This window comes from Tachypleus tridentatus, chromosome 1 (genome assembly GCF_004210375.1).
Source record: "Tachypleus tridentatus isolate NWPU-2018 chromosome 1, ASM421037v1, whole genome shotgun sequence".
NCBI lineage: Eukaryota > Metazoa > Arthropoda > Merostomata > Xiphosura > Limulidae > Tachypleus > Tachypleus tridentatus.
The window spans coordinates 22,940,062-22,966,912 of record NC_134825.1 but is presented as its reverse complement, the minus strand read 5'-3'; the positions used below and the strand labels follow the sequence as shown (position 1 = coordinate 22,966,912).

Genomic DNA, 26,851 nt, shown 5'->3' with positions numbered 1-26,851 from the left:
AATGTTGTTACATAGTGTCATATGCTGAAATAAAAATTTAAGGGAAGATGTTGTTGTCTGTGAGTTTTTTACACAAAAAGTACGATTCAGAACTGAATAAAAATGTTTATTTTCATTTTACATCCTACGCTCAGAAAGATCATAAGCACAATATCAACACATTAAAAATATATGTACAAACACTCAGACAATTCAGTGACGTTTGATCGTAATTTGAAATACTGCCATTAAGGCACCAAACAAATCAATTTCTGTAAAACTCTTATGAATATTAAGAGCTGTATTTCAATACTTTCGTGACAAATAGTCACAGGCCTGTAAAACAGTAGGATAATATTGTCCACTGTTACAGCACCTATAAATTATTTTATTATGACCGTTACAACTTTTGCACTGAAGAAACTGAATCATTTTATATTTATTTTAAATGTATCAACAATTTTGATATACTTTCTAAAACATTTTTATTTCATAAGATGACCAAACTTACAAGAACTCAAAAATAAACTGAGAATTGAACATTTCATAACATTTCATTGTATTATTAATACTTTTTAGTTTTAGTTTTTAGTTATCTACAGAAAATATTGTATACTCTCAGGATTTTAGGATAAAACTTTTGAAAACTTAAAGCTTCTAAATCTTCATAGAACTCATTAAATTACATGTTTTGTTAAAGTCAAAACTTCATTTTGCCATTTGGTATTCCAGCATGGAACTGGGAGTAAACCTATATTTTACTTTGTCATCTACAAACATACAGAGACAATTTGATGAGAAAACACAGATATAATTTCCATGAAATTACCCGTATTTGTTTATAAATTCTTAAACAAATCCTTAATAATCGGTAGATTAACTGGGGTACACTAGTTTATCATTCTTAGAGCTGAGAAGATTGTTACTAAAACATTTGGTGGTTTATAAACATCTCTGACGTACAACGGCCAACGTACAAGATTCATTTAAATACTGTATATCTCTTGTCCGCTTTGGTCAACATGTTTTTATTTATTATTATTTTCTCTCAGTTTTTTTCAACAAACATGAAATACAGATATAATACAAGAACACCTTATGGTTTTAACTTCCCAACTTTTTATTAACTACTTTACAATACATGGGTCAAACACAGATTACTCCATTTCGTCAAACGTGTAAAAGTTTAGTTGGTTTTAAAGTATAGCCTCTTTCTTTTGTAAGTAATTCTTCAGTTATTTGTAAGGAAAAATTACTGTCAGTGCTGAGCAACATTATCTTCTTCGTACGTACATTTATTTTAATATATGTTTATCCCTTATAACACTAATATACTAACTAATTTTATTTAATCTACTAATTATTGTATAATCCATTGAAAGTAACGAAAATAGCTGACGATTTTAGGGAGCTAAAACTCCTTATAAAAACTCAGATAAATTTGCAAGAAAAAATAAATAGTTAAAGTTTTGATCTTAAATCTTTCTCAAATTATCATGAATTTAACGTTTCGATCTTACACCTTCCTGAAATCACCGTTAGAGGTCACGAGAATAATATTTGTTTTGAATTTTGCGCAAAGCTACACGAGGGCTATCTGCCCTAGCCGTCCCTAATTTAGCAGTGTGAAACTAGAGGGAAGGCAGCTAGTCATCACCACCCACCGCCAACTCTTGGGCTACTCTTTTATCAACTAATAGTGAGATTGACCGTCACATTATAACGCCCCCACGGCTGAAAGGGCGAGTATGTTTGGTACAACGGGGATTCGAACCCGTGACCCCTCTGGCCATGTCTGGTCTTCAGAATGATATCTCAGAAATTAATGAAAATCCAAAAATCCAAAAAGACATTGTAGGTTTTATGCTTTATTTAATACATTCTATTTTCTGTATATATTATGTTAAAAATGCTACTTTCAGTGGAATTTATGTTCTATTTAAAAAAATCATTCTATTCTGCCCGTTTTGTCGACCTAATTGTTCATGTTTCGTTTTGTTTTTATTTACCGAACGTAAACGTATGTTATATAGAAAATAACAATAAACTTGTTTAGTTGGGACTTTTATATTCTATAGGTACCACATATAATTTATTATTTTTCTTTCGTGTAAAAGTTTCACACACCAATAATTTACCCAAGAACTTGATACACCATCAGCTCTTCTATATCACAGTTGAATCACTTTCAACACATAAACAATTGCCTTTGAAGTAAAACTCTGTTTATGTTAAAAGAAAAAAAAAATTTTTTTGGTTAAATTAAGTTTATTATACTTAGAACTAACTGATAGAGAAGGGTAAGTACAAATATTAAACTGGCCATTATACAAACAACATAACAACTTCACAGTAATACAAAGCAATATAAATGGAAGACAAAGAGATATACATTTGTTTACATGAATATATATATATATATATATATATATATATGGAGTCTATATCATATAAGATTACTAATTGTACTAGTCTACAGAATATAATGAATATAAACTCTATAGTGAATACATTGAACCAGAGCAGTAGAAAAGTGATATATTAGCAAATACAACGTTAAAAGCTGTAATGATATACATAGGATCATGCTATACCTTTAAACTCACAATGCTCTATACATTTATCTAACACATGAAAAAGACCAAACCACTCGTTTATCATTCACAGAATATAAAAGCAGAGACTTCTTAAAATATTCCTCGAACTTAATAAACCTGACTTTTAATTTTGTTAGCATGTTTCTTAATGGATAGTTTTTTTTTCTTATCTGAAGGTGTTACCAATTCTAGAAGGTTTGTATTTCAAAAATAGAAGAAAGCCAACGAACCTTATGACGTATTTTGATTTGATCGATTATTTCTTCACATACAATTTAGTACACATATTAATACCCTTTCTGTTAAAAAAAATTACCATTCCAAAATTTGTGTGTGTCGATGATATGATAAAAAAAAAACATTTATTTATTGGCATGTTTTGGGTTTCGTATACTCTGATAACTAGTGCGTAAATATACCAAAATGGACAGTTCATCATCTGCTCCTATTTTCATAACAAATCGAATTACCGAATTGATTTGTTGAGACGATCTTTGAAAGTTTACACATCTGTTCAAGATCCAGGATGTTCACGAGATGTTGAGGTTACTTTCTATTATTCAAAATTATTCAAACATAACTGCATCACTACTGGATAAAAGAAAATTCCCTTCCTGTCAACATTCGTCTTGAAGATCCATTAAAGCTATGATGGTTTAAGTCCGAACTGACATCCTTTGACAGATTTCAACAACAAATTCATTCTGTTATCTTCTTGCAATTTCTTATCACTTTACTAATCTCATCTAAAGGAATCTCGTCACCTACATATCGTACGTGTCCAATGTCACAAAAGAAAAGTAGATTTTCTTAAAATATTAACCAATGTTGTTTTCACGTAAAGGAAAACCCACTTCGAAACACCAACTGAAGTTTTTAAAGATTTCCAGCTTCTGTGCGCTGTGTTCTGTGACAAGTGTGTTTACTGTTCACACGTTTACTGTGTTCTGTGATAAGTGTGTTTACTGTTCACACGTTTACTGTTTTCTGTGATAAGTGTGTTTACTGTTCACACGTTTACTGTGTTCTGTGATAAGTGTGTTTATTGTTCACACGTTTACTGTGTTCTGTGATAAGTGTGATTACTGTTCACACGTTTACTGTTTTCTGTGATAAGTGTGTTTACTGTTCACACGTTTACTGTTTTCTGTGATAAGTGTGTTTACTGTTCACACGTTTACTGTTTTCTGTGATAAGTGTGTTTACTGTTCACACGTTTACTGTCTTCTGTGATAAGTGTGTTTATTGTTCACACGTTTACTGTGTTCTGTGATAAGTGTGATTACTGTTCACACGTTTACTGTTTTCTGTGATAAGTGTGTTTACTGTTCACATGTTTACTGTCTTCTGTGATAAGTGTGTTTACTGTTCACACGTTTACTGTTTTCTGTGATAAGTGTGTTTACTGTTCACACGTTTACTGTCTTCTGTGATAAGTGTGTTTACTGTTCACACGTTTACTGTGTTCTGTGATAAGTGTGATTACTGTTCACACGTTTACTGTTTTCTGTGATAAGTGTGTTTACTGTTCACACGTTTACTGTTTTCTGTGATAAGTGTGTTTACTGTTCACACGTTTACTGTTTTCTGTGATAAGTGTGTTTACTGTTCACATGTTTACTGTCTTCTGTGATAAGTGTGTTTACTGTTCACACGTTTACTGTCTTCTGTGATAAGTGTGTTTACTGTTCACACGTTTACTGTGTTCTGTGATAAGTGTGTTTACTGTTCACACGTTTACTGTCTTCTGTGATAAGTGTGTTTACTGTTCACACGTTTACTGTCTTCTGTGATAAGTGTGTTTACTGTTCACACGTTTACTGTGTTCTGTGATAAGTGTGTTTACTGTTCACACGTTTACTGTGTTCTGTGATAAGTGTGTTTACTGTTCACACGTTTACTGTGTTCTGTGATAAGTGTGTTTACTGTTCACACGTTTACTGTGTTCTGTGATAAGTGTGTTTACTGTTCACACGTTTACTGTGTTCTGTGATAAGTGTGTTTACTGTTCACACGTTTACTGTCTTCTGTGATAAGTGTGTTTACTGTTCACACGTTTACTGTGTTCTGTGATAAGTGTGTTTACTGTTCACACGTTTACTGTCTTCTGTGATAAGTGTGTTTACTGTTCACACGTTTACTGTCTTCTGTGATAAGTGTGTTTACTGTTCACACGTTTACTGTGTTCTGTGATAAGTGTGTTTACTGTTCACACGTTTACTGTGTTCTGTGATAAGTGTGTTTACTGTTCACACGTTTACTGTCTTCTGTGATAAGTGTGTTTACTGTTCACACGTTTACTGTGTTCTGTGATAAGTGTGTTTACTGTTCACACGTTTACTGTCTTCTGTGATAAGTGTGTTTACTGTTCACACGTTTACTGTGTTCTGTGATAAGTGTGTTTACTGTTCACACGTTTACTGTGTTCTGTGATAAGTGTGTTTACTGTTCACACGTTTACTCCAATCGTCGTAGCAATACTCTTGAATATTTCAGAATGTCAGGTTAAAGTGTTGAAAACTATAGTTCTTTCTCTTAAACCGTTTTGTGGCCACATGTGGACTGGGTGACCGAGAATGTTTTTTTTTATAATCAGAATACAGGATTAGTACTTAAATATGAAAATTAAAAAAACAGTTTTATTTCAATAATATTCTCTTGATAATGTTGACTGTATTCATTAAGGAATATAAACGTCAGTCTCTGTCAACAACTAACAATACTTATATATTTTTTTTATTGAAACAATTGTTTCAATATAGAATATGAAACACCAAAATAACATAAGTACAATTTGTTCTAACAACTCCCGAAACCGAATATACAGTACATTTTATAAAAGTAATATATCTAAATAATATTTTTTTATCAAAAACAATTCAAGATCTTTTCTAAATATATACATAACAATATATCTGTACAAGGAATACACCCTATCTCCTATAATAGCTTCCAACATAATATAGAAATATTTCACTTCACGTTCCTGATTTGTGTTTCTCATAATCATTAATGTCATCGATTTCTGTCAACGTTTTCTATCGATGCAAAGCTTTTCACAACAAGTCATGTTTAGTGTTAAGCTTACAATAATTTCTGAGTGATAGACCGAGCTTGTTTTGACAGATTTTTTAGAAGCGTTTAAACGAAAAGCGTTACTCCAATTTCTGAACACATCTTCCAAAATATCATTCGATGTTGAGTCAAAATACTTCACTTATCGATTAGATTGCAGTCGACGTTAGAAAACGGTTCGCTATGAATAAATAAGCGACATTTACCTTATGAAAAGAACGTTTTCCATGATTCAAGTACATCGGATAATTTGTACTTTACTAGTGCTGGATCTGCGGTCTCCAGCCGGTAGCGTTAGGTCCAAATTTGTACACCAGACGGCGCCCAAACACAGGAAGCAGAACTTGACTCTTGTAGTAGTACCTGTTGCGTAAACAATTTAAATTAATATTTAATATTAATATTTAACTAATTACCATATTAGAATTACTAAACAAAGTTCAGGTTATAAACTGGTTGAAATAAGTATTTTGAACATATTGCTGTCTGGAACGTATCTGATACCCTCACCACACTTCTTTCTTAGCATCACACAATGTTAAAACAACATCCTATACTATCTTCAAAACAGTTCTCTCGTCAGTAATGGCGTGCGCTTCGTAATCTGAGGGTCGCGGGTTCGCGCCCGAGAAGCGCCAAACATGCTCGCCCTCCCAGACGTGGGGGCGTTATAATGTGACGGTCAATCCCACTATTCGTTGGTAAAAGAGTAGCCCAAGAGTTGGCGGTGGGTGGTGATGACTAGCTGCCTTCCCTCTAGTCTTACACTACTAAATTAGGGACGGCTAGCACAGATAGCCCTCGAGTAGCTTTGTGCGAAATTCAAAAACAAAAAAAAATCAAATTAATCAAGTGTGTGAACATTTGCTGGTGTTATAATCGACTGAAACCCACGTGGACGGTTTGAATCAAACACGAGCAAGTAACGCGAGTAAGACAGCAGTGAATAAAAACAGAATTATAACTACATATGTTTTTAAAGTTTTGATCAATGAACATCTTTCCCTGGACCTCGCCAGTAGTTATTAAAACATAATGAAAATATATCTTAATTTCGTACTTGTTGCCGAAACACAAATAAAGTTATTTATTACATAAACAATTGAATCTTTTAGACTTACTCACGTTTCTTTATGTGTACACTCTACTTTTAATAAAATATTTACAATATCTTTAGATTTCAGTTTCGTAACGTTGCATCTTTTAATACAAAAGGTGGCATAACCTTTCGCGTGGGTTGTGCGTTTTTTTATAGCAAAGCCACATCGGGCTGTCTGCTGAGCCCACCGAGGGGAATCGAACCCCTGAGTTTAACGTTGTAAATTCGAAGACCTATCGCTGTACTAGCGGGGGGCAAACGTAATAAGGACGGATGGTGTGGTTTTTACAGCAAAGCCACATGGGATTATCTGCTGAGTCCACCAAAGGGAATCAAACCCCCTGATTTTAGCGTTGTAACGTAGGTTTACCGATGACCAATGTACCAGTAGGGAACAACCTTTTGCATCTAATAATATATATATATTTGTATACAATAGTAAATTATTTCTTTCGAATCATCGACAGCTGCACAGCTTGTGTTTAGTCATTCATTATAACAACTGCTTTCATGAGATTATAATAAAAACAAAACAAAACATGTTCTAGACAATATTTACATACATTAGTTATACTTTTACATGTCAGTGCACCGTTTGTAAACACCACCAAAAGTCCATGGTATATTTTTTTACTCATCACTATAATTCGTGGCATTAATTTCGTATAAAGTAATTTTTTTTTGCTATTATGAACATGCTTGTAAAATTATTTACAATCATTATTGTTCAGAGCAACTAATGCTTAATCTTAAAGTTGTTTGAAAATCCAATTTTCAAATATTTAAACAAAACTGAAACTTAAACTACATTAAACAGAGGACTGATGTTACGGAAGCTGTTTTAGAACACCATTTGAAGTTTTCTGAATTCAGTGACAGTTTGAAATCAGGTTTGTATCTGAACGACAGCATATAAACACTCCCTTATCTCAGAATAGATTAATAATATATCTTGTAAAGTGTTGTTTTTCGAAAACAAAGAATAACCACTTCCATGAGGTATAAATAAGGATCCAATATTGGCATGATACAATGAGTTCTTCCGTTCGTATGTCAAAAAAATCACGAAGATAAGCGATTGTACATTTCAGATCTTGTGTCCTGGTTTACAAACAAATGGTTCAATGAGAGTTGTTATACTTTATGTGAGGCTGTTTATTTGTTTAGAACAAAGATACACAATCGACTAATTGTACTGTACCTATCACGGGTATAGAAACCCGGTTTTCAGCGTTACAAGCTTTCAGACTTACCGCTGCTTCATTGATATGTTTCTGTAGGCCACAAGGTCTATTAATGTTTGTTATGTACTGTGGGTTGTTCCATCTTAGGTTTTATGAACATTTGGGAAACATAAAAGCACAAGTGATCAAATTAGCAAATTATAACTTAAGACTTCTTGTACTGACGATCCCAGACATCAAGCCATTAACGACTTTTTCATACAGAAAATTCTTTTAAAATGTCTACGTTTATCTAATGCACTTCGTCGTATCCAGGGCACACTTATAAGCTGAAAGAACAGAATGGATATATATATATATATATTTATATAGCACCACATATTACTTGTTAAAGATATTTACTTAAAATAGCATAACGTAATCCTTCTGCTTGAATGTTAGGCAAACCAAACCATAGCAGGAAACACGTATCGATTTAACGAGGCAATTAAATCATATAAAAAATTAACATTAAGGGAAAATAGCATTCTAAATTCAACATAGCTGTCACTGTAGTACTAAAAAAACAACGAAAGTGGATATTAGATAAATAACAATTCAATATTCTTGACAACCTAATCACTTTATGAGATTATATGTATATCGAGTGTTTTATTTCTTCATTTACTAACATTGTTGAAGTGAGGCAACAATGATCGGTATTCCATGTACTGGTTTCAACACAAGTATTGCCATGTTTTTGTTTGTTTGGTTTTTCACCGCAAGCACAATATACTTTCCACAATTTATTAGAAATTCTAGCATTGTGAACTTTCCTTGTAGTATGCTTGGCTCCTGACCTAAAACTTATGTCTCAAGACAAAGCTTGAAAGCATATTGTTTGATTAAATAAATAAGGAAACATCTAATAAAAATGTTTCTTAAGAAAGGAAATGTAATTTTACCTATAACTAGCTCCTTACATTTAATCTCTGTATAAATTGCTCTATAGTGACAAGGGCCAGAAGTCAAGGTTTCAGAATTGACATGGCAAATGGGCCACCTTTTGAGAAACAGATCTTTAGAGCTTACACAGATCAGGTAGATAAAACACGGTTCATTAACCAATCTATGTATGATAGTTATCCCAAGGCGATCATGTCTCATTGATTAATTTGATAGTTTATTAGCACCACCACCATAAGTGCCACCAGATCATGCACAAAGACCATCAACACCCTGAAGATCGAGGTCCAAACTGGTAAAAAAGTCTCTTAGGAAGACCTATTTCTTTGGAACTGGAACCAGAATATCAAGATTGCAGAAGATCCTAAGTGTAATACAGAAAGAGTAAGAGTTAATGACATTTGTTTAAAGAAAAAGAATACAAAGGTTAGCTTTCAAAGGCATAATAACAAACATTACTAAAGTTTTCTCAGTTATAAGTATTACCAGATATAAATCTATTGTTACCTTTTTCGATAAACATCCTATTAATAAGTAGCTCAAAAAGAGATAGATCTCGCAAATTAAAGAAAGATCATACAGTTTTGTATTCATCCTGCTAATAAATCAATATGTGACTACTAAAAAATAATGCATTTTATTAAATAAACAAACACGAAACAAAGGTTACAACAGAATCACCGTTAGTACATAGTAAATTTACCCTTTGCAGTATTTAACGAGGATTCACCGTTACTCATTGTATTTATAAGATATTAACTGTTAACCGAGAGGGAAGGGGGTCATCCCACACCTGGAGTAGAATTTGGATGAAGGTACCCCTGGAGATTATTGTTTATTGTGAAAGCTTTCACAGGTGTTATAATTTATCCCGTTTGTTATGATAATTCATTAGAAAATTAAAAATTAGTGTTAGACAATTTTTAGCTATGATATTGTATATATATATATATACATCGATAACAATGCATTGAATACACTGTAAAATAATTATAAAACTTCAATAACCGTGACATTATATAATACATTATATACAAATAACCATATGAGCACAAAACTACGTTACACATGAAAGTGCATCAGTGAAAATGCTATTTTTTTGGTGAAGACTCAACACAATCAACAAAAACATGACTGAGGACTTCTTCGAAAGATGAGATAGGTTTGGAAGGAGCCACAAGGATTTTCTGGTTAGATTTTCTGACCAGTTGACAGATGTTGCAAGTTTTATAAAACTGAGAAGCATCTTGACTAATTTTTGGCCAAACATATGTCTCATAATCTTGTCACATGTCTTGTTGACTCCTAAATGACCTCCCATGAGAAGTTCATGAGCAACTTTCAATATTTCAGAACGATATGCTTTGGGAACAACTATTTGGTAAACTACAACACAATCCTATGAATCTGGTACATTTGGTGGTCACAATTTTCTCGTAAAGAAACCATTCTTGAAAAAATAATCATGTGGAACTTTCTCTAGTCCATCTTTACAGAACGGGTATTTAAATAGTGAAGAGATCTGAAGGTTCTTCTCTTGCACAGCGATCAGTTTACTTCTAGCAAATGGAACTGTACCAGGTGAACCAAATCCCTCATGTCCACAATTGTCACTCACTGAAGAATTGTCTTTTTCAAAATGTTGGATATATTTATCAATTTGATTTTCATTAAACGGTGATATCTTTATATATCGACTGAGTTGTCATTTTGCTTTGATCATTTAGAGTTGAGTCTAATTTCCATTTCTTTCAGTCTAATTTCTTTCTTGGCTCCGATACGAACGTGTTCAGCATCGAAAGGTTTACCTTCTCTTTCAGCTTCCATACAGACTTGCAGTTGCTTTTTCTCGGCTTCGATACAAGTTCTTTTTGTCTTCTTTTTTTCGGCTTCGATACGGAATTGCTCTTTCTCAGCTTTGATATAGGATTGTTTAAGCTTGATTTGTTTGAGTTTTAACTGGACTTAAACTTATCTTTATCACTCAACTCTGATTGACTGGTGCTTCCTCAGACAACAAATCATCATCCACTATTGTTTCAAAAATACGTTTCAGTTCATTTTTCTCACTGATTTCTTAGTCTATAATTCTAAAACTTTATCAATTTCAAGCAATTCACCTCTGTTATACCTTTTTAATTGTTTAAGGGAGGGTGATATAAAAATGTTTGGTAATCAGACACGATCAAATCTTGTTGTCACTAATAAATATAAGTTGAATTGTGCTTGCAATTTTAATTTGGGTTGATTTTTTTTTTCTGATTGAGATCTCAGATACGAGCGTCAAATTTATTATATTACGTATTATACTTTATCCCGGACGAGTCTCTAGTTTATGACGTTACGTATTACAATTTCAAATTGCCAGAAATTTTAATATTAAATTTGAAGTTAATCGAATGTTGATATATATCAAATTTATGATATTTGCCAACAAGGCGGATACACAAAATTTTCTTTCTTAACACAAATATATTTTCATATGCAAACAATAATATAATTTTTAATAACAGCTATTATAAATAATGATTTACATACAAAAGTTTTAAAGCTTACAAACAATACTGAGTCTTCTATCTCTTCCGGAACCGAATATTTTATCAATGGCACAAGATGAGCGAATTAATTCCATGTTAATACACAGGTTACAACCTCAACTGACGGGAAGCTAGCTAACTTCTTTAGACATGGGCCCTGCATGGCCAAATGGTTAGGTCGCTTGATTGGTAATCTGAGGGTCACGGGTTAGAATACCCGTCACACCAAACATGCTCACCCTTCAGGGCCTCGTAGAAATACTAACGTCCAAAGTTAGTTCACTAAAGTTAAACGGGTTGTAATGTTTGAAATCAATAAACGTTCGTTGTCAGATATCTGTATTTTTCCTATTACTAAGCGCTTATCACAGTTATAGTTTCCGAGAATTTTAGTACACTAACTGTATAAAACCAAAAATACATTTTGTTTTGTGTTTCTAAATTTCGCGCAAAGCTATACGAGGGCTATCTGCGCTAGCTATCTCTCATTTATCAGTGTAAGACTAGAGGAAAGGCAGCTAGTCATCACCACCCTCTGCCAACTCTTGGACTAGTCTTTTACCAACGAATAGTGGGATTAACCGTCATATTATAACACCCATACGACTGAATATGCGAGTGTGTTTGGTGTGACGGGGATTTGAACCTGCGATTCTCAGATTGCGAGTCGAACGCCCTAACCACCTGGCTATGCGGGTCCAACAATATATAAAACTGTACCTCGCGTAGCGTTAATTACCTTTTACAACCTTTAAGGCGAGGTCCTCGAAAGTTCAGTTGGCAACAATATTTGAAAACGCTCTAGTGCTTTACATATACTGTTGATTCTTATATTCGAGAATCTTCTACAAATTAAGGTAATATGCGGGACTTTTACAATACACATCTAACAATATAAGGTATATGTATTTTCGAATACATATTAAAGTAAAACAAACAAAAGTATTAAAATAAATATATAATAGTAAATCCGATACATAGAAATAAATCAAAAATTGACCACATGTCTTCAACATTGCTCATATTCAGGAATTGGTTTGGCCACTGAGGGATGGTAATGCCCTGACCTTCGAGCCATTATTTCATGCCAGATAAATAGCCATTCTTTAAGTTGATTTATTTATTTATTGGAATTAACACAAAATTACATAATGGGTTATCTGTGCTCTGTCCACCATGTGGAGGCCAGGCATGGCCAGGTGGTTAAGGCGCTCTGCTCGTAATCTGAAGATCACAAGTTCGAATTCCTGTCACACCAAACATGCTCTCCCTTTCAACCGTAGAGGCGTTATAATGTTACGGTCAATCCCACTATTCATTGGTAAAAGAGTAACCCAAGAGTTGTTGGTGGGTGCTGATGACTAGCTGCAGTCTCTCTAATCTTACACTGCTAAATTAGTGACAACTATCGTAGATAGCCCTAGTGTAGCTTTGCGCGAAATTCAAAACAAACAAACGAACCAATCCACCACGGGCATCGAAACCCAGTTTGTAGCGGTGTGAGGAAATAGGTTCATTCCTCGTGTTTTCCCACAGTCACCTCGAATTATTTACATTTCTATACAGTTTGTATTTGCAGTTTTAAAAAATCGTAAGGCTTTGTGTAGTTTGATTTATCAGAGAAAAACTACATATTAACATCGTCAGTTGAGTCACAAGTCATTTTAAACAACACTAAACTATCTATTAAACACTACAATAAAACCATTCCTACCTCATAGCTCTGCTCAGTTTTTCGTAAGTCATGCTGGTATTCTGTTTGCGTTCACCCCACAATTTGGCGACTTTGTCTGATTGTACAAACTTGAAAATTCCTTCTTCCTGCCGCTCCCATCGTATGTAACTAGGATTATACGCTGGATTCAGTAACAAATCCCGAATAAACTCCCAAAGTTTTCCGTGTCCTTTTCCTTGAACGAAGAATATACTCAAGTTTAAATATATACATATTAAAAGGATTCATATATTCTTAGAAATTACTAGAATTTTTTCATCGTCAGTGAGTGAGGAGTCACAGTACATGTTAATAAATATAACTTGTTTCTCCTTAGGTAATTAATTATATAGGTAAAAATATTTCTAAAGTAAAATTAGGTGAGACTTTATTTAGTAATCATGGTGTGAAGGATTGTTCTAAGGTAAGTGTAAAATGGTAAGTAAACTTGAAAAACGAAAACTGAAGGTTTAAAAGCACGGGGTAATGAAATAGCTATCGATAAAAAATACGAAATATATTGTTTTTCTTACCTTGCCTATTCCTGGACTTAGCATCTTTCTTTGGTGGCCTGCCTCTTTTACCTGATCCAACCTTTTTTGTTACCAACGAAACTAAAGGAAAAATTTATATATATATATTATCGAAACTTTGGTTGTTCGTTTGGTTAATGGTTTTTGTAACATCTGCTAACGTTCAACAATATACAATTTCCTGTATCACTTTGTTTACATTGATCACAGATATTATACAGACATCAACCAAAATAATAAACCTATATATAACTGTGTAATTCATAACACGATGCTTAACTCGTAGTAATAAAAATAGCTCATGTGCTTCATTTAATAAAATGTTTCAGTTTCGGTTAATTGAAAACAAATATATGTTAATTACAAATTTATTATTACTTATTCAACAAAAAACTATATGTTTCATTGAGCAAACGTTACATATCTGTAATGTCCTGAGGAGGAAGACGTTTCTATCTCTATGATCAAGTATATTTGAATACTCTCTCGAACATGAAACTCCAATGATGCAAAACACATAAAGGTCACCTATAAAGTTTTTTATTCTTACGGCAGCGGTGACGTTAGAGAAACAAATATAATGATCGTATTAAAACCTCTGGAGAACATAAGTATTCCACAAGGCTTCAACAAGCAATGAATGAAAAGTAAAACAAATAAGTATAATGTAGGGATGGTATTGCCAAAAAACACAGAAATAATTCAGGTATGAATACCTAAAACTATACAAAATCGTTATATAATTAGTGAATACCTAAAACTATACAAAAATCGTTATATAATTAGTGAATACCTAAAACTATACAAAAATCGTTATATAATTAGTGAATACCTAAAACTATACAAAAGTCGTTATATAATTAGTGAATACCTAAAACTATACAAAAGTCGTTATATAATTAGTGAATACCTAAAACTATACAAAAATCGTTATATAATTAGTGAATACCTAAAACTATACAAAAGTCGTTATATAATTAGTGAATACCTAAAACTATACAAAAATCGTTATATAATTAGTGAATACCTAAAACTATACAAAATCGTTATATAATTAGTGAATACCTAAAACTATACAAAAATCGTTATATAATTAGTGAATACCTAAAACTATACAAAAGTCGTTATATAATTAGTGAATACCTAAAACTATACAAAAGTCGTTATATAATTAGTGAATACCTAAAACCATACAAAAGTCGTTATATAATTAGTGAATACCTAAAACTATACAAAATCGTTATATAATTAGTGAATACCTAAAACTATACAAAAATCGTTATATAATTAGTGAATACCTAAAACTATACAAAAATCGTTATATAATTAGTGAATACCTAAAACTATACAAAAATCGTTATATAATTAGTGAATACCTAAAACTATACAAAAATCGTTATATAATTAGTGAATACCTAAAACTATACAAAAGTCGTTATATAATTAGTGAATACCTAAAACTATACAAAAGTCGTTATATAATTAGTGAATACCTAAAACTATACAAAAATCGTTATATAATTAGTGAATACCTAAAACTATACAAAAATCGTTATATAATTAGTGAATACCTAAAACTATACAAAAATCGTTATATAATTAGTGAATACCTAAAACTATACAAAAATCGTTATATAATTAGTGAATACCTAAAACTATACAAAAATCGTTATATAATTAGTGAATACCTAAAACTATACAAAAATCGTTATATAATTAGTGAATACCTAAAACTATACAAAAATCGTTATATAATTAGTGAATACCTAAAACTATACAAAAGTCGTTATATAATTAGTGAATACCTAAAACTATACAAAAATCGTTATATAATTAGTGAATACCTAAAACTATACAAAAATCGTTATATAATTAGTGAATACCTAAAACTATACAAAAATCGTTATATAATTAGTGAATACCTAAAACTATACAAAAATCGTTATATAATTAGTGAATACCTAAAACTATACAAAAATCGTTATATAGTTAGTGAATACCTAAAACTATACAAAAATCGTTATATAATTAGTGAATACCTAAAACTATACAAAAATCGTTATATAATTAGTGAATACCTAAAACTATACAAAAATATAATTAGTGAATACCTAAAACTATACAAAAGTCGTTATATAATCAGTGAATACCTAAAACTATACAAAAATCGTTATATAATTAGTGAATACCTAAAACTATACAAAAATCGTTATATAGTTAGTGAATACCTAAAACTATACAAAAATCGTTATATAATTAGTGAATACCTAAAACTATACAAAAATCGTTATATAATTAGCAAAATCTTTCAACGAAAAACTTTCATCTACAACTTTATGTTGAAATCATTTCATGTGCGTGAATTCATGTTTGGATAAAAGCACTTTAAGTGATTAATGCTGTGAAGTCTAATAATAACTAATTATCATAAACTTGTAACATTGTTTGTCTCCCTTTCTTTTCGTAAGACAAACAGTTTCTCTAAAGGCTGAAGCTGTAACCCAGCTTGATAAGTTGTCTTGTTGGATATCATGTATTGATGTCAGCGAAACGTAACACTGCTTCTGTACTCTCCAAGTTAAAATACAACATTTTGGTATATAAGTCATTGCAAGAACTCCAAGTATTAGTGAGCTAACCCTACTGGCACTAGAATAACCAGCAGTACCTTTGGCCATTACGCCATCCACCAGTTCTCTACCTTAGCGACCTCTTTTGGCTAAACTGAAGGTCTTAATAGCCTTTGAACAAAACGTAAGTTAAGTGTTTGTAAAAATATTTTAGATTGTCATAAGAGAGATTTGAGACAATGATAAGTAATACATAATATACAACGGTTATTTTTTTTTCCCGACCCATCTTAAATACTAAACACTACCGTGTTTGGTGATAATGTGTCTCAGACGAACACACCTACCAAACTGAATTTAATAGAGACAGAGAATCATTAACAATGAGTAAAACAAATTACCTGTTTTCATGCATCTTATTATATTCCATTATTAAAGTTAATTTCATTAGCAATTTGATTAAAATATAAAATACGTAATGTCTTCATTTCTATTTTTTTTCATTTATCTATAGTAGTTTAATAACTGTGAGAATGTTTCTACATAGTGAATATAGCGTACAGGTTTATAACTGATATGAATTCCCCGAGCTGTCGGAATTTTATTGAGATATTTGGTTTACGGCAAAATACATTGGTAACTGTAAGGGTACCCAACTGATAAATCAGAGTATTCTAATAATTGTTAGTTTTAATTTATGGCATTTCATATCCACAGTTATAAATGGTGTAAGAAAGTAGCTGTGTTGTTTACTAGGTGACGTTTCGATGTGATCGATGCATTTAGATAGATTTCATCAAACGTTATTGATAATATTAAGTTCACACTAACCCTCAGTCCGGGACACATTTTAACTCGGAAAAAAAATCAAACAATTCTTAATATCACAAACATTCGAAATTTTTCCTCTCCACCCCCAAACAATACAGTCACGATATTTACGGCAAAAAACAAAAAGCCGATCGTCTCAAACACCATACAAATGTCATCCATGACAAACTCAAACGAGAGCCCTGCAGTATTCTCCGAGAGGGGAACAAAATACACTTCAACCATAGTCCCCACCGTGCTTTGTTATTGTTAAGACTTCAACATAGAGCCTGAAATGTCGTCTATATTAAAAACACAATAGACGAATAAAGTATTATGAATTTGAAACCGAAATATAAACTGTGTAAAATTTTGAAATATGGATACATTAATATTTATGAAAGCTAAATATATACAAAAACGGTGTATTTTTTAATAACTTGTTCTCATAAATGTATAAACTTTTAAGGAATATTACATTTATTTTGACATAAGGATATTATATTGTTCGTCTATAGTGGTATTTTTATTCATTTACGTTTTAGCAAGAACAGACGCGACACACAAAAGCCGTTGCACGTCGAGACAGTCAGTTCTGGTCAGTAAGTTGTATTAATAATAATAAATTATAGTTCTTATACGTTTTCCGTCAGTAAACGAATGTGAACCTTGTGGAACTCTGCAAAAGAAATAAGCACAACATAACCATAGAAAACACCAACATATTAAATTGGAACACAAATACAAACAAACGGAAAATAAAGAAGCCTTACTTATACAAGAACTCAAACCAAATCTAAACCAATACAAAGAACACCTTTATACCTATATTAATTAATAACCTAACATCTAACTGCAACACCCCCTACAATCTCATACCCGTTTACACTCTCGTCCCTAAGACATGCACCCGGCAACAGTCAGTTGCAAACTCTGTTTATTAACCTGATGATGACGTAAGAATTTCGAAACGTTGTATTGTACTTCATTGTAATCAAAGTTTTAATACCCATACCAGCCGTTTTTAGGATACACGTTGTGGAACTAATGTAAAAACGATAGGTCTTTAGTCCAGTTTTGCACACTACTACCTTTTGATTTGCTACATCATTTTCAGTTTTGTTTTGTTTTTATTGTTCTGACTCGCGCTAATCTAAATCACTAGAACCTACCTGGTTTATGGACGGAGTTAATGGACGGTATAAAGTGAACAGAACTACCCTGATTCTCACTCAAACCACTAGTGGCGCTACTAGTACTCTCGGGATCGGAATCTATTGTAATCGATAAAAAAAAAACACAATTTCAAGCATTATACTAAAGACAATCCTCTGACTCACAATATACAGGGTAAAAAGCTATTATTTTTTATATTCAAAGGAGTTATTATAGCGTTTAGAAACGCTCACAAATGTTCAATGTAAACCACTTTCTCTATTGAATAAAATAAATTGTAGAATTTGCAGCAAGTAGGAAAAACCAGTCTGAAAACTTTCCTCATCAGCTTGGAAAGAGGTGTATGACGGATATTGTCTACAAGACCTGAGGTGATAATCTCTACTGAACCACATGTGTACCTTACATTATTCCCATTCTCTACTATTAATTACTAAAATGGTTCAGTAATTTATGGACAGCCTGTATATCTGTTATTCAAGGTATAGTGAACGTAAAACTAAATAACTGTAATCATCACACTTTGTTTCTCCTTAGCTGTTATTCAAGGTATAGTGAACGTAAAACTATATAACTGTAATCATCACACTTTGTTTCTCCTTAGCTGTTATTCAAGGTATAGTGAACGTAAAACTAAATAACTGTAATCATCACACTTTGTTTCTCCTTATCTGTTATTCAAGGTATAGTGAACGTAAAACTAAATAACTGTAATCATCACACTTTGTTTCTCCTTAGCTGTTATTCAAGGTATAGTGAACGTAAAACTAAATAACTGTAATCATCACACTTTGTTTCTCCTTAGCTGTTATTCAAGGTATAGTGAACGTAAAACTAAATAACTGTAATCATCACACTTTGTTTCTCCTTATCTGTTATTCAAGGTATAGTGAACGTAAAACTAAATAACTGTAATCATCACACTTTGTTTCTCCTTAGCTGTTATTCAAGGTATAGTGAACGTAAAACTAAATAACTGTAATCATCACACTTTGTTTCTCCTTAGCTGTTATTCAAGGTATAGTGAACGTAAAACTAAATAACTGTAATCATCACACTTTGTTTCTCCTTAGCTGTTATTCAAGGTATAGTGAACGTAAAACTAAATAACTGTAATTATCACACTTTGTTTCTCCTCAGCAGTACAGTTTGAAGAATCTAATTGTTATCAGTTGGTAACTGTAAACAGAATTCAAATATAGAATGTATATAAATATCATTTTAATTTCATATTATATGTGTATATATATAGTACTTTTAATGCTCTACTGGACAAATAAGAATCCTACTGTGCTATAAATACTTAGGTGTTATAAAAGTGCTAAATTAAGTATACGTACCTGTGCCTGAATATGGACTTCTACCTGGAACGTTGTTGTTCAAAATGTGTTGCCAATATCCCGACCTTTGGCCTGTCCAGGAAGGCACCTGATGCTGAGTTTGGTCAAATGACTCCAGGGACATTGTATTATCTTGCCATTCTAAAATAGCATGAACAGTAAAATACATTTTAATACAAAACTTTTGTTTTTTTTTAATTTTAAATATTACTGCTATATTCCATAATTCACTTTTAGTTATATATATATTCAGTGTAAAAATAAAATTATAGGTCAGTTATCGCCATGCAGAACAACACATTTTATATATTACAATATTAGTAATTTTCTGAAAGTTTAAATGTCATTATGACATTTTTATATAAGTAATTATATACAATGTTACAAAGACATTAACATATTCATCACACTTTAAGCGGATCGTTACAATAACAGAACATCTAAATATCACTAAAGAGCACAGTTATGCACATTGCTTAAAGTTAATTACGTATATCATGCGATCTAACGACAAGTTTAGAAAGTAACAAACAGGCTTAGGTAGATTTAAGGTTGAGAGCCCCTTGAAAACAAATGTTAATTTTAAGTCGTGGAATTGTCTGCGTTGTAAGAACTATTTATTTAGACAGTAACTGCGATAATTCTTATTCTGATTAAATTTGTTGTACAGGCTTTAATTGTTTACCGCTTATCTTCCGTTTTAATATTTCATTTCAAATATTTTTAAATGTTTTAAGTGGATCGCTGTTAAGCAGTACACTTACCAACATGGTGGTAATGAATGTATAACTGTAAGTACTCGTATATCCTTTCGCCATATTGAGAATCTAACTGCAGGAAATCGTAATTACTCATTTTTGTTATGTCCTTCCCACAAAGGGTGGAAAAAGCCGGTATGTTTACTGCTATAGCTTCCACTTTGTTTTCGGCAGCCCACCAATGAACCCATTCGATGACGTCAGATTGATTCCAGTCATTCACGGGTTTATTTTTGAAAGACGTCTCTGCCATGATGTCCTCCAGAACTAGATCTGATGAAAGTTAAAATCTTTCAGACCAGAAGTGAAAAGTAAAAGAGATTAATACGCAGGATAACTAAAACTTTGTGAATTTCATTAAATACGTCAGGAACGATTATTTACTTAGACAGCGAACTTAATTAGTAAAAAATAATATTTATAACATATTTATCGAGAAAAACCTATTTCATATAGATATACTACTAGTGAATCTTTTCAATGTTTAAGCGAGTGCAAATCTTCATCTAATACTTTCAACGTGTGTTAAGCCTACTTTGATGTGTTGATGTACCATAACATCTTGTTGTTTGATTTGTACGGAAGCATTTTCTTGACCTAAATTATGTTGTCATGTTGTAAGATTTTTTCAGAGGCACGAACGTTTGAGTAAACATTGTAATTATTATTTATTTATCGTAATAATCAATGTTGAAATCATTATTAAAATTTCGATGATTAATATTGTTTTTGAAACTGCTCTTACACAAAGTTTTAATGTTTTAAGGTTTTTTTCAGAAGAAAAAGTAATCGTTATAACTGTCACTACGAAAATTATTTATTTGGCTACATCAAGAAAGTGAATGTTATAAAGATTAGAAAAGGACGTTCCATGAGAACAGCCATTTTGATAAAGAAAAATCAGTTGTGATGGCCGTTTGTAGCTAATAGAAAGTGTAGCGTTTGACTTTCCTTGTACATAGATCATATCATACTAGAGTTTTTTAACTAACTAATTTGTGAACATAAGCATTCTCGAGTTGAAGATCTATTGATTATCTCCAAGTGATAAGACATATAATGCGCACTAAAGTGTCTCTGACAGCAAACAATTTACTACAAGTTGTAGTGTGAAATTACTTTTGTGTTTAGTATATTGAACATAAAGATAAAAATTACTATTTCATGTTTCTTTATGTCGATATCAATAAAAAATAAAAATTTGTTTGTCTATCCGTTGTCTAAGTACTTCTGGGCGCCAAGTCAGTTTCAACCAAACAATGTGGCATAACAGTTTGGAACAAGGGGTATGTTAAATGTATTCATTTCACAACCATTCAACTTTCCATCATTGTTGTTTTTGATTACTTATTATATTTGACGTAAATGAATGTTGACTACGTTCGTAGATAGGTCACGTCCTTACACACAAAACAAATTTGTTAAATTTTCTACAACACATCAAACACAAAGTGTAAGGGGGGAAGGCCATATAAACGTCTTATATCTTTCTTTATGTATTTTAGCTTCATCTATAATTTTAGTGCAGTGTTTTACCGATATATTTTCTGTAATGATACCATTGTTCTATTACATTATTGATCATAAATTAAACACTGTAAACCGACGAAACAACTGAGAGAAGTCTGATGTTCAAAATATGAAATCTGAGGTGAGCCTAATTTTCGAAATATGGTAAGAACAAAAAATCTGACGATCAGATTCAATTATAAAATTATTAATATCTCATGCATATTTCATAGCATGCACATTAAATATATATATATATATACATATACATACGGGTCAACTAAACAATGATTTCTGGTCACTACATGTGACCACAGTGGTCAGTAAAATTTCTTGAAAAGGAAACACGAACTCTAAAGTCACATTGAAAATAACTATAAAATTCTAGTTTCGTGCTTTCAACAATTACTATGATCTTTCTTCGTAACGAAAGCAGCTCTGTCTCTAGAGGGCACTAGAGTTTTATTTTTTTTGTTCTCAGGACGTTTCACCAGATTTTTTTCACACTTTAATAGTGTCTTTCACTCTCACGAGGAACTTTCTTGTTGTTATTCACAACTATAAAATATTGTCATTAGGTTCAAGTTTCGACAGAAATATGTTTCACAAATAGTTAGGTAAGCTACCTTAAAATTCCTGTTTGAAATCTACTTAAAGTTAATCTCTGTTTACTACGGGTATCGAAACCCGATTTCTAGCGTTTTAAGCCCGCAAAAATGCCTCTGTATCACTGGAAGCCGTTTTTTTTTAAAGCCAAAACCTGTACAGTTAAGATGTTATCCATGAGATACGGCATGACAGCTTATTGAATGTGACTTTTAACCTTTGAGTTTTCTAACGTTTTATCAACATTAAACAAAAATAAAAGCCATCAATGTTCCATTTTTCAACTAGCAAACTTTATACCTTACCTTATTAGCCTAAAAGAAACGGCTTTAGCAGCAGTTGCAGTATCGTCATAGATATAAAATTAGAGAATAACTAATTTAATAACTAACTTTTACTATATCCACACCTCTGTTAAAGACTTATGGATATTTCCCATGTACTGAGGACTAGTGGGTATCATACATTCACATACCGAAACCTGATAAGCAAGTGCGATACGTATACCAAAAGCCAGTAAATATTATACATGTATATGAGATAGTATGTATTATTGCGTGTTTGTTTTTGAATTTTCGGCACAAATCTACACAAGACCTATCTGCGCTACCCGCCCCTAATTTAAAAGTAGAATACTAGAGAGAAGGTAACGTGTCATCACCAACTAATAATGGGATTAACCGTCACTTTATATCGTCCCCAAGGCTGAAATGACTAGCGTGTTTGATGTGACAAGGAAGCGAACCTACGATCTTGATATTCGGGGTCGAGTACACTAACCGCCTGCTCATGCCAGGCCCGGTACATATTACATATATATGTTGTTGGTTAGAATGTATTATACTTTCATTGACGGTATGTAAATATTATACATGTACTGATTTCGTAGCTCGTCAAACAACACAAAAAGATCTAATGAATAAGGGGTCACATTTGATTCTTTTTCAGTTTGATTGTTTAATATAATTACTTTGCTTAATGGGAATGGTTTATTTAAAATTGACACTAACGGTAATAAAATTCAATCTGAGATAAAAAGGGATAGCTGGTATTGTAGAACAAAAATATGGCCAAGTAATCGAAATATTCCATGTATAAAAAAATATTTTTACATTTCATCTCTTGTCCTTAAAACGTATTACCTCAAACAAACAACAGAAAAATAAATAATCAGACCTTAGTGAAAAGAAACCAAAACGTGTTGTTTCTTACCGTCCAGTAGGGTTAGCTGGTTTTCAGTGGATGGTGAAACGCCATGGTTGAAACTCTGCGTGATTCCTTCACCAAAATCCGAGGCACTGTGTAAAATTTCGTCAATCACATATTGCCTGGCCATGTCTATATCACCAAGTTCATTATACTGGTCGTTAGGTAGGTACTGTAGCCAAAACGAGAATTTAATTAATCTGTGTAATATCATTATTTCAGAAACAGTTATGTTTGTTAATGATTTAGAACACACACGTAAGCAAAAAGTCATTAAGTTAAATTAACAACTTCAATGAATCGATGAAAAATAATTCATTCGTTAGCTTATTAATATTTATTAAATGTTCGATATAATAAAAGCAACAAGAAATGTGACCAAAAGCGCCTGACTAGAGTATTAAAATTAGAAAAATAAAATAGAGTATTATTATTAGAGTATTTTTCATCTATAATTATGTATGTCTTAGAATACACACCTACAGGTAAATGTACTTATCTTCTATACCATGTTAACAGGGAGTATGCTACAGGTAAATGTACTTATCTTCTATACCATGTTAACAGGGAGTATGCTGACCTCTGGAGTCAAAGCTTGGACTCTTCTTTCAATGGAAACGTATCACTGTTACTTTTCAGAAGTGCCAATGATCATTCTCCTTAAACCTTAGTTAACGTTCCTAACTCCACTTAGTTGTTCAGCCATAGACAAATTCTAGACATTACTGGTCTCAAACCTACTACAGGCGTGTGGTATTCCTGGGTATTAAGCAAGTAAACGTCCACGATTATATATAATAATTGTGATAATCCATAATAAGGAAAACGAACATTCACGGCTTCCTTAAGGTATCAGTTGATGAAGTACAAAATAAATGAAGTGATCCTATAGTGTGATAAAATCACGCCACAGACATAGCCATATACAAAACATCAACCATTTTGCTGTAAAATCTAAAATCGTTTATTTGATAGGCACAGTGAGTCACGAGATACACTATACATAGTTTTCCACTACTCTCCACTCCAACTTTAAGCTTACAGCAATATTCACGACTGTTTGTATGTTTTATTAAGATTTTTATGTCAGGTGAACTAGTTAAATTCACAAAACCTTTCACAGCTTGGAGTGATATTAGAATGAGTAACTTGCGACAGTTATGCTGATAATATCATAAGAACATTAATACGTCTTTCATTTCTTTGGCATGTTACTCATGAGGTATTTAGATTTTAGTGTGGTGGCTGAAATTTCTCGAGTATTTATTTTACCAGTATTTATGCTATAACTACATATGTGTGAATATATAAGAACTAGTAAAGCCAAAGAAACGTTTTCTTCAGAGCTATCTGATCAATGACTGACTGACTCTAAACGCCATTTACAACCATATTTATATATGTGTTATAGATATATATCTATATAGATATGTATATATCACTCGTTCGGTTACACCATCACTCCCAGTTTACTCTTGAAGAAGAAAGGTTTATCTTTTGACAGCTCTGGATTATAAGGTATTTATTTCATGGCTCTGATATTTTTTCTAAATATATTTTGCTAACACATGTAACCTTATATCAAGCATGATTTCTTAGCCATTACACAATAATTGTCGATACAACTCATTCATTCTATGTGATGGCTCTTGTTTTGACGTTTTCCACCGCAGAAGACTTTTGTACAGTACAAAGAGGCCTATACTGTCACCTCTTCTTTCTATAATCTGTAAAGTCCATCCATCCTTCATATACTGACAACGAGTTTCAAAAATCAGTTTGATCAGCTGAAAGGCGTAAAAGTACATATGAGACGTGAGTGAATGAGTTTTCATCGTATTTACTTCTTATACGTGAAATACTAGATGCTAGGTTTTGATAGTTCTTGACAGTATTGGTATCAATACATACCTTGATGGGATTTTATTCTGGTATAGTGGTGTCAACCATCCATGTTTCTAGTCTCCCAGATGTTTAAATTATTATAAACTACTTAGAAAAAAATCATGAGATGCTTGGTGCAATTTTCGAAATGTTGCATCATCCTAAGTCACTTAGACATATGTAAACACTGAAATAGGCATATGCTTTGTTCAATGTGATGAAATACTTCCATTTCAGATGATATGGTTTTAGGTAGTTAGTCCTAAGTTCGGCTTTAGGATGTTTGGAACATGGTTGGGGACGTCGTTTTTAAAGACCTAAATCGATGTGAACATTGTTGCTCCGAAAGAGATTCCACTTTATCAACAATGAACCGATGTGTCCTTACGTTATATCCAGTGGCAAGTTACTGAACTTTCTTCGCTACTTTCAGTGCCTGCGGGTGCCATTTGGGGTATTCATTTCGTAAAAAAAAATCATTTTTTGCAAGTGTGCTTCCATAAGTGGATATAATAATATACCTTCACGCTGAAAGTCTTGTGGCGTAATGACAACAGTTCAAACCAATAGCTATTGTTTCTGAGTTCTCTAAATAAGGTATATTTATATATACAGATACATTAACAGTATTGATTTAGTATATAGAATGCCATTACTTTTTACTTTCATCTAATTTTATTATTATACCTATTAGAAAAATTACCTATCGTTGTTAACGTAATATACATGTTTGGAACTGAACTTCGTTCGTTCGGAATCAAGCACAAAGCAACACAATAGGCTAACTATGTTCTGCCTACCAAGGGTATCGAAACCCGGTTGCTAGTGGTGTGAGTCCGCAGACATTACGCTGTGCCACTGTTGAACAGGCGCTAAACTGAAATTTCTTAGCTAAACGAACTTCACGAGATATTATTGCCATTAAGAATGCAAACTCATGAAAGAATCTGTTTTGACTTTTATTAGTACAAACTTACTGAGAGTATATTTACTATACTATATTAATACTATACAGTATTAACTATACTGATTGTCAGGTTGGTTTTTAATTTCACTGAAAGTACATATCGTGTTCTGATCTTAAGGTAATATTAATTACCAGTCATCGCAGACGGGTTCAGATTTACGAAACATCTATATTACAACTGATTTGCAACGAGTGCAGTACGTTGATCCTGTGTGTACACGTAAGATATAGTTTTTGTAAAGACAAGAAAATTAATTTACTAAAACTTATAATGATGTGTCATTGTCAATAACGGTTTTCTTACCAAAGTTACTTGTTGTAAGCTCTAAACTAGAAATTACTACACTTGCACTAATATTTAG

At 32.2% G+C, this 26,851-nt stretch overlaps 1 protein-coding gene across 5 annotated transcripts in view; it reads right to left on the bottom strand.

Moving 5' to 3' along the window:
• Positions 1 to 2,925: 2,925 nt before the first annotated feature.
• The window catches only part of LOC143244477 (ETS homologous factor-like), a 75,779-nt gene continuing 51,853 nt past the window's right edge, over positions 2,926 to 26,851 (bottom strand). For 3 of the 5 annotated variants that reach the window (XM_076489214.1, XM_076489224.1, XM_076489249.1), the window contains 7 exons: positions 23,645 to 23,810; positions 20,324 to 20,590; positions 19,560 to 19,700; positions 18,216 to 18,317; positions 13,664 to 13,744; positions 13,131 to 13,326; positions 2,926 to 6,014 (listed from right to left, as the gene is read on the bottom strand). In XM_076489214.1, the coding sequence (XP_076345329.1) occupies positions 5,912 to 6,014; positions 13,131 to 13,326; positions 13,664 to 13,744; positions 18,216 to 18,317; positions 19,560 to 19,700; positions 20,324 to 20,590; positions 23,645 to 23,810 (1,056 nt within the window). In that variant the 3' untranslated portion in view covers positions 2,926 to 5,911. Of the gene's footprint in view, positions 6,015 to 8,896; positions 9,244 to 13,130; positions 13,327 to 13,663; positions 13,745 to 18,215; positions 18,318 to 19,559; positions 19,701 to 20,323; positions 20,591 to 23,644; positions 23,811 to 26,851 lie in introns of all 5 variants that reach the window. The other 2 variants (XR_013025106.1, XM_076489238.1) reach the window with 2 other exon arrangements.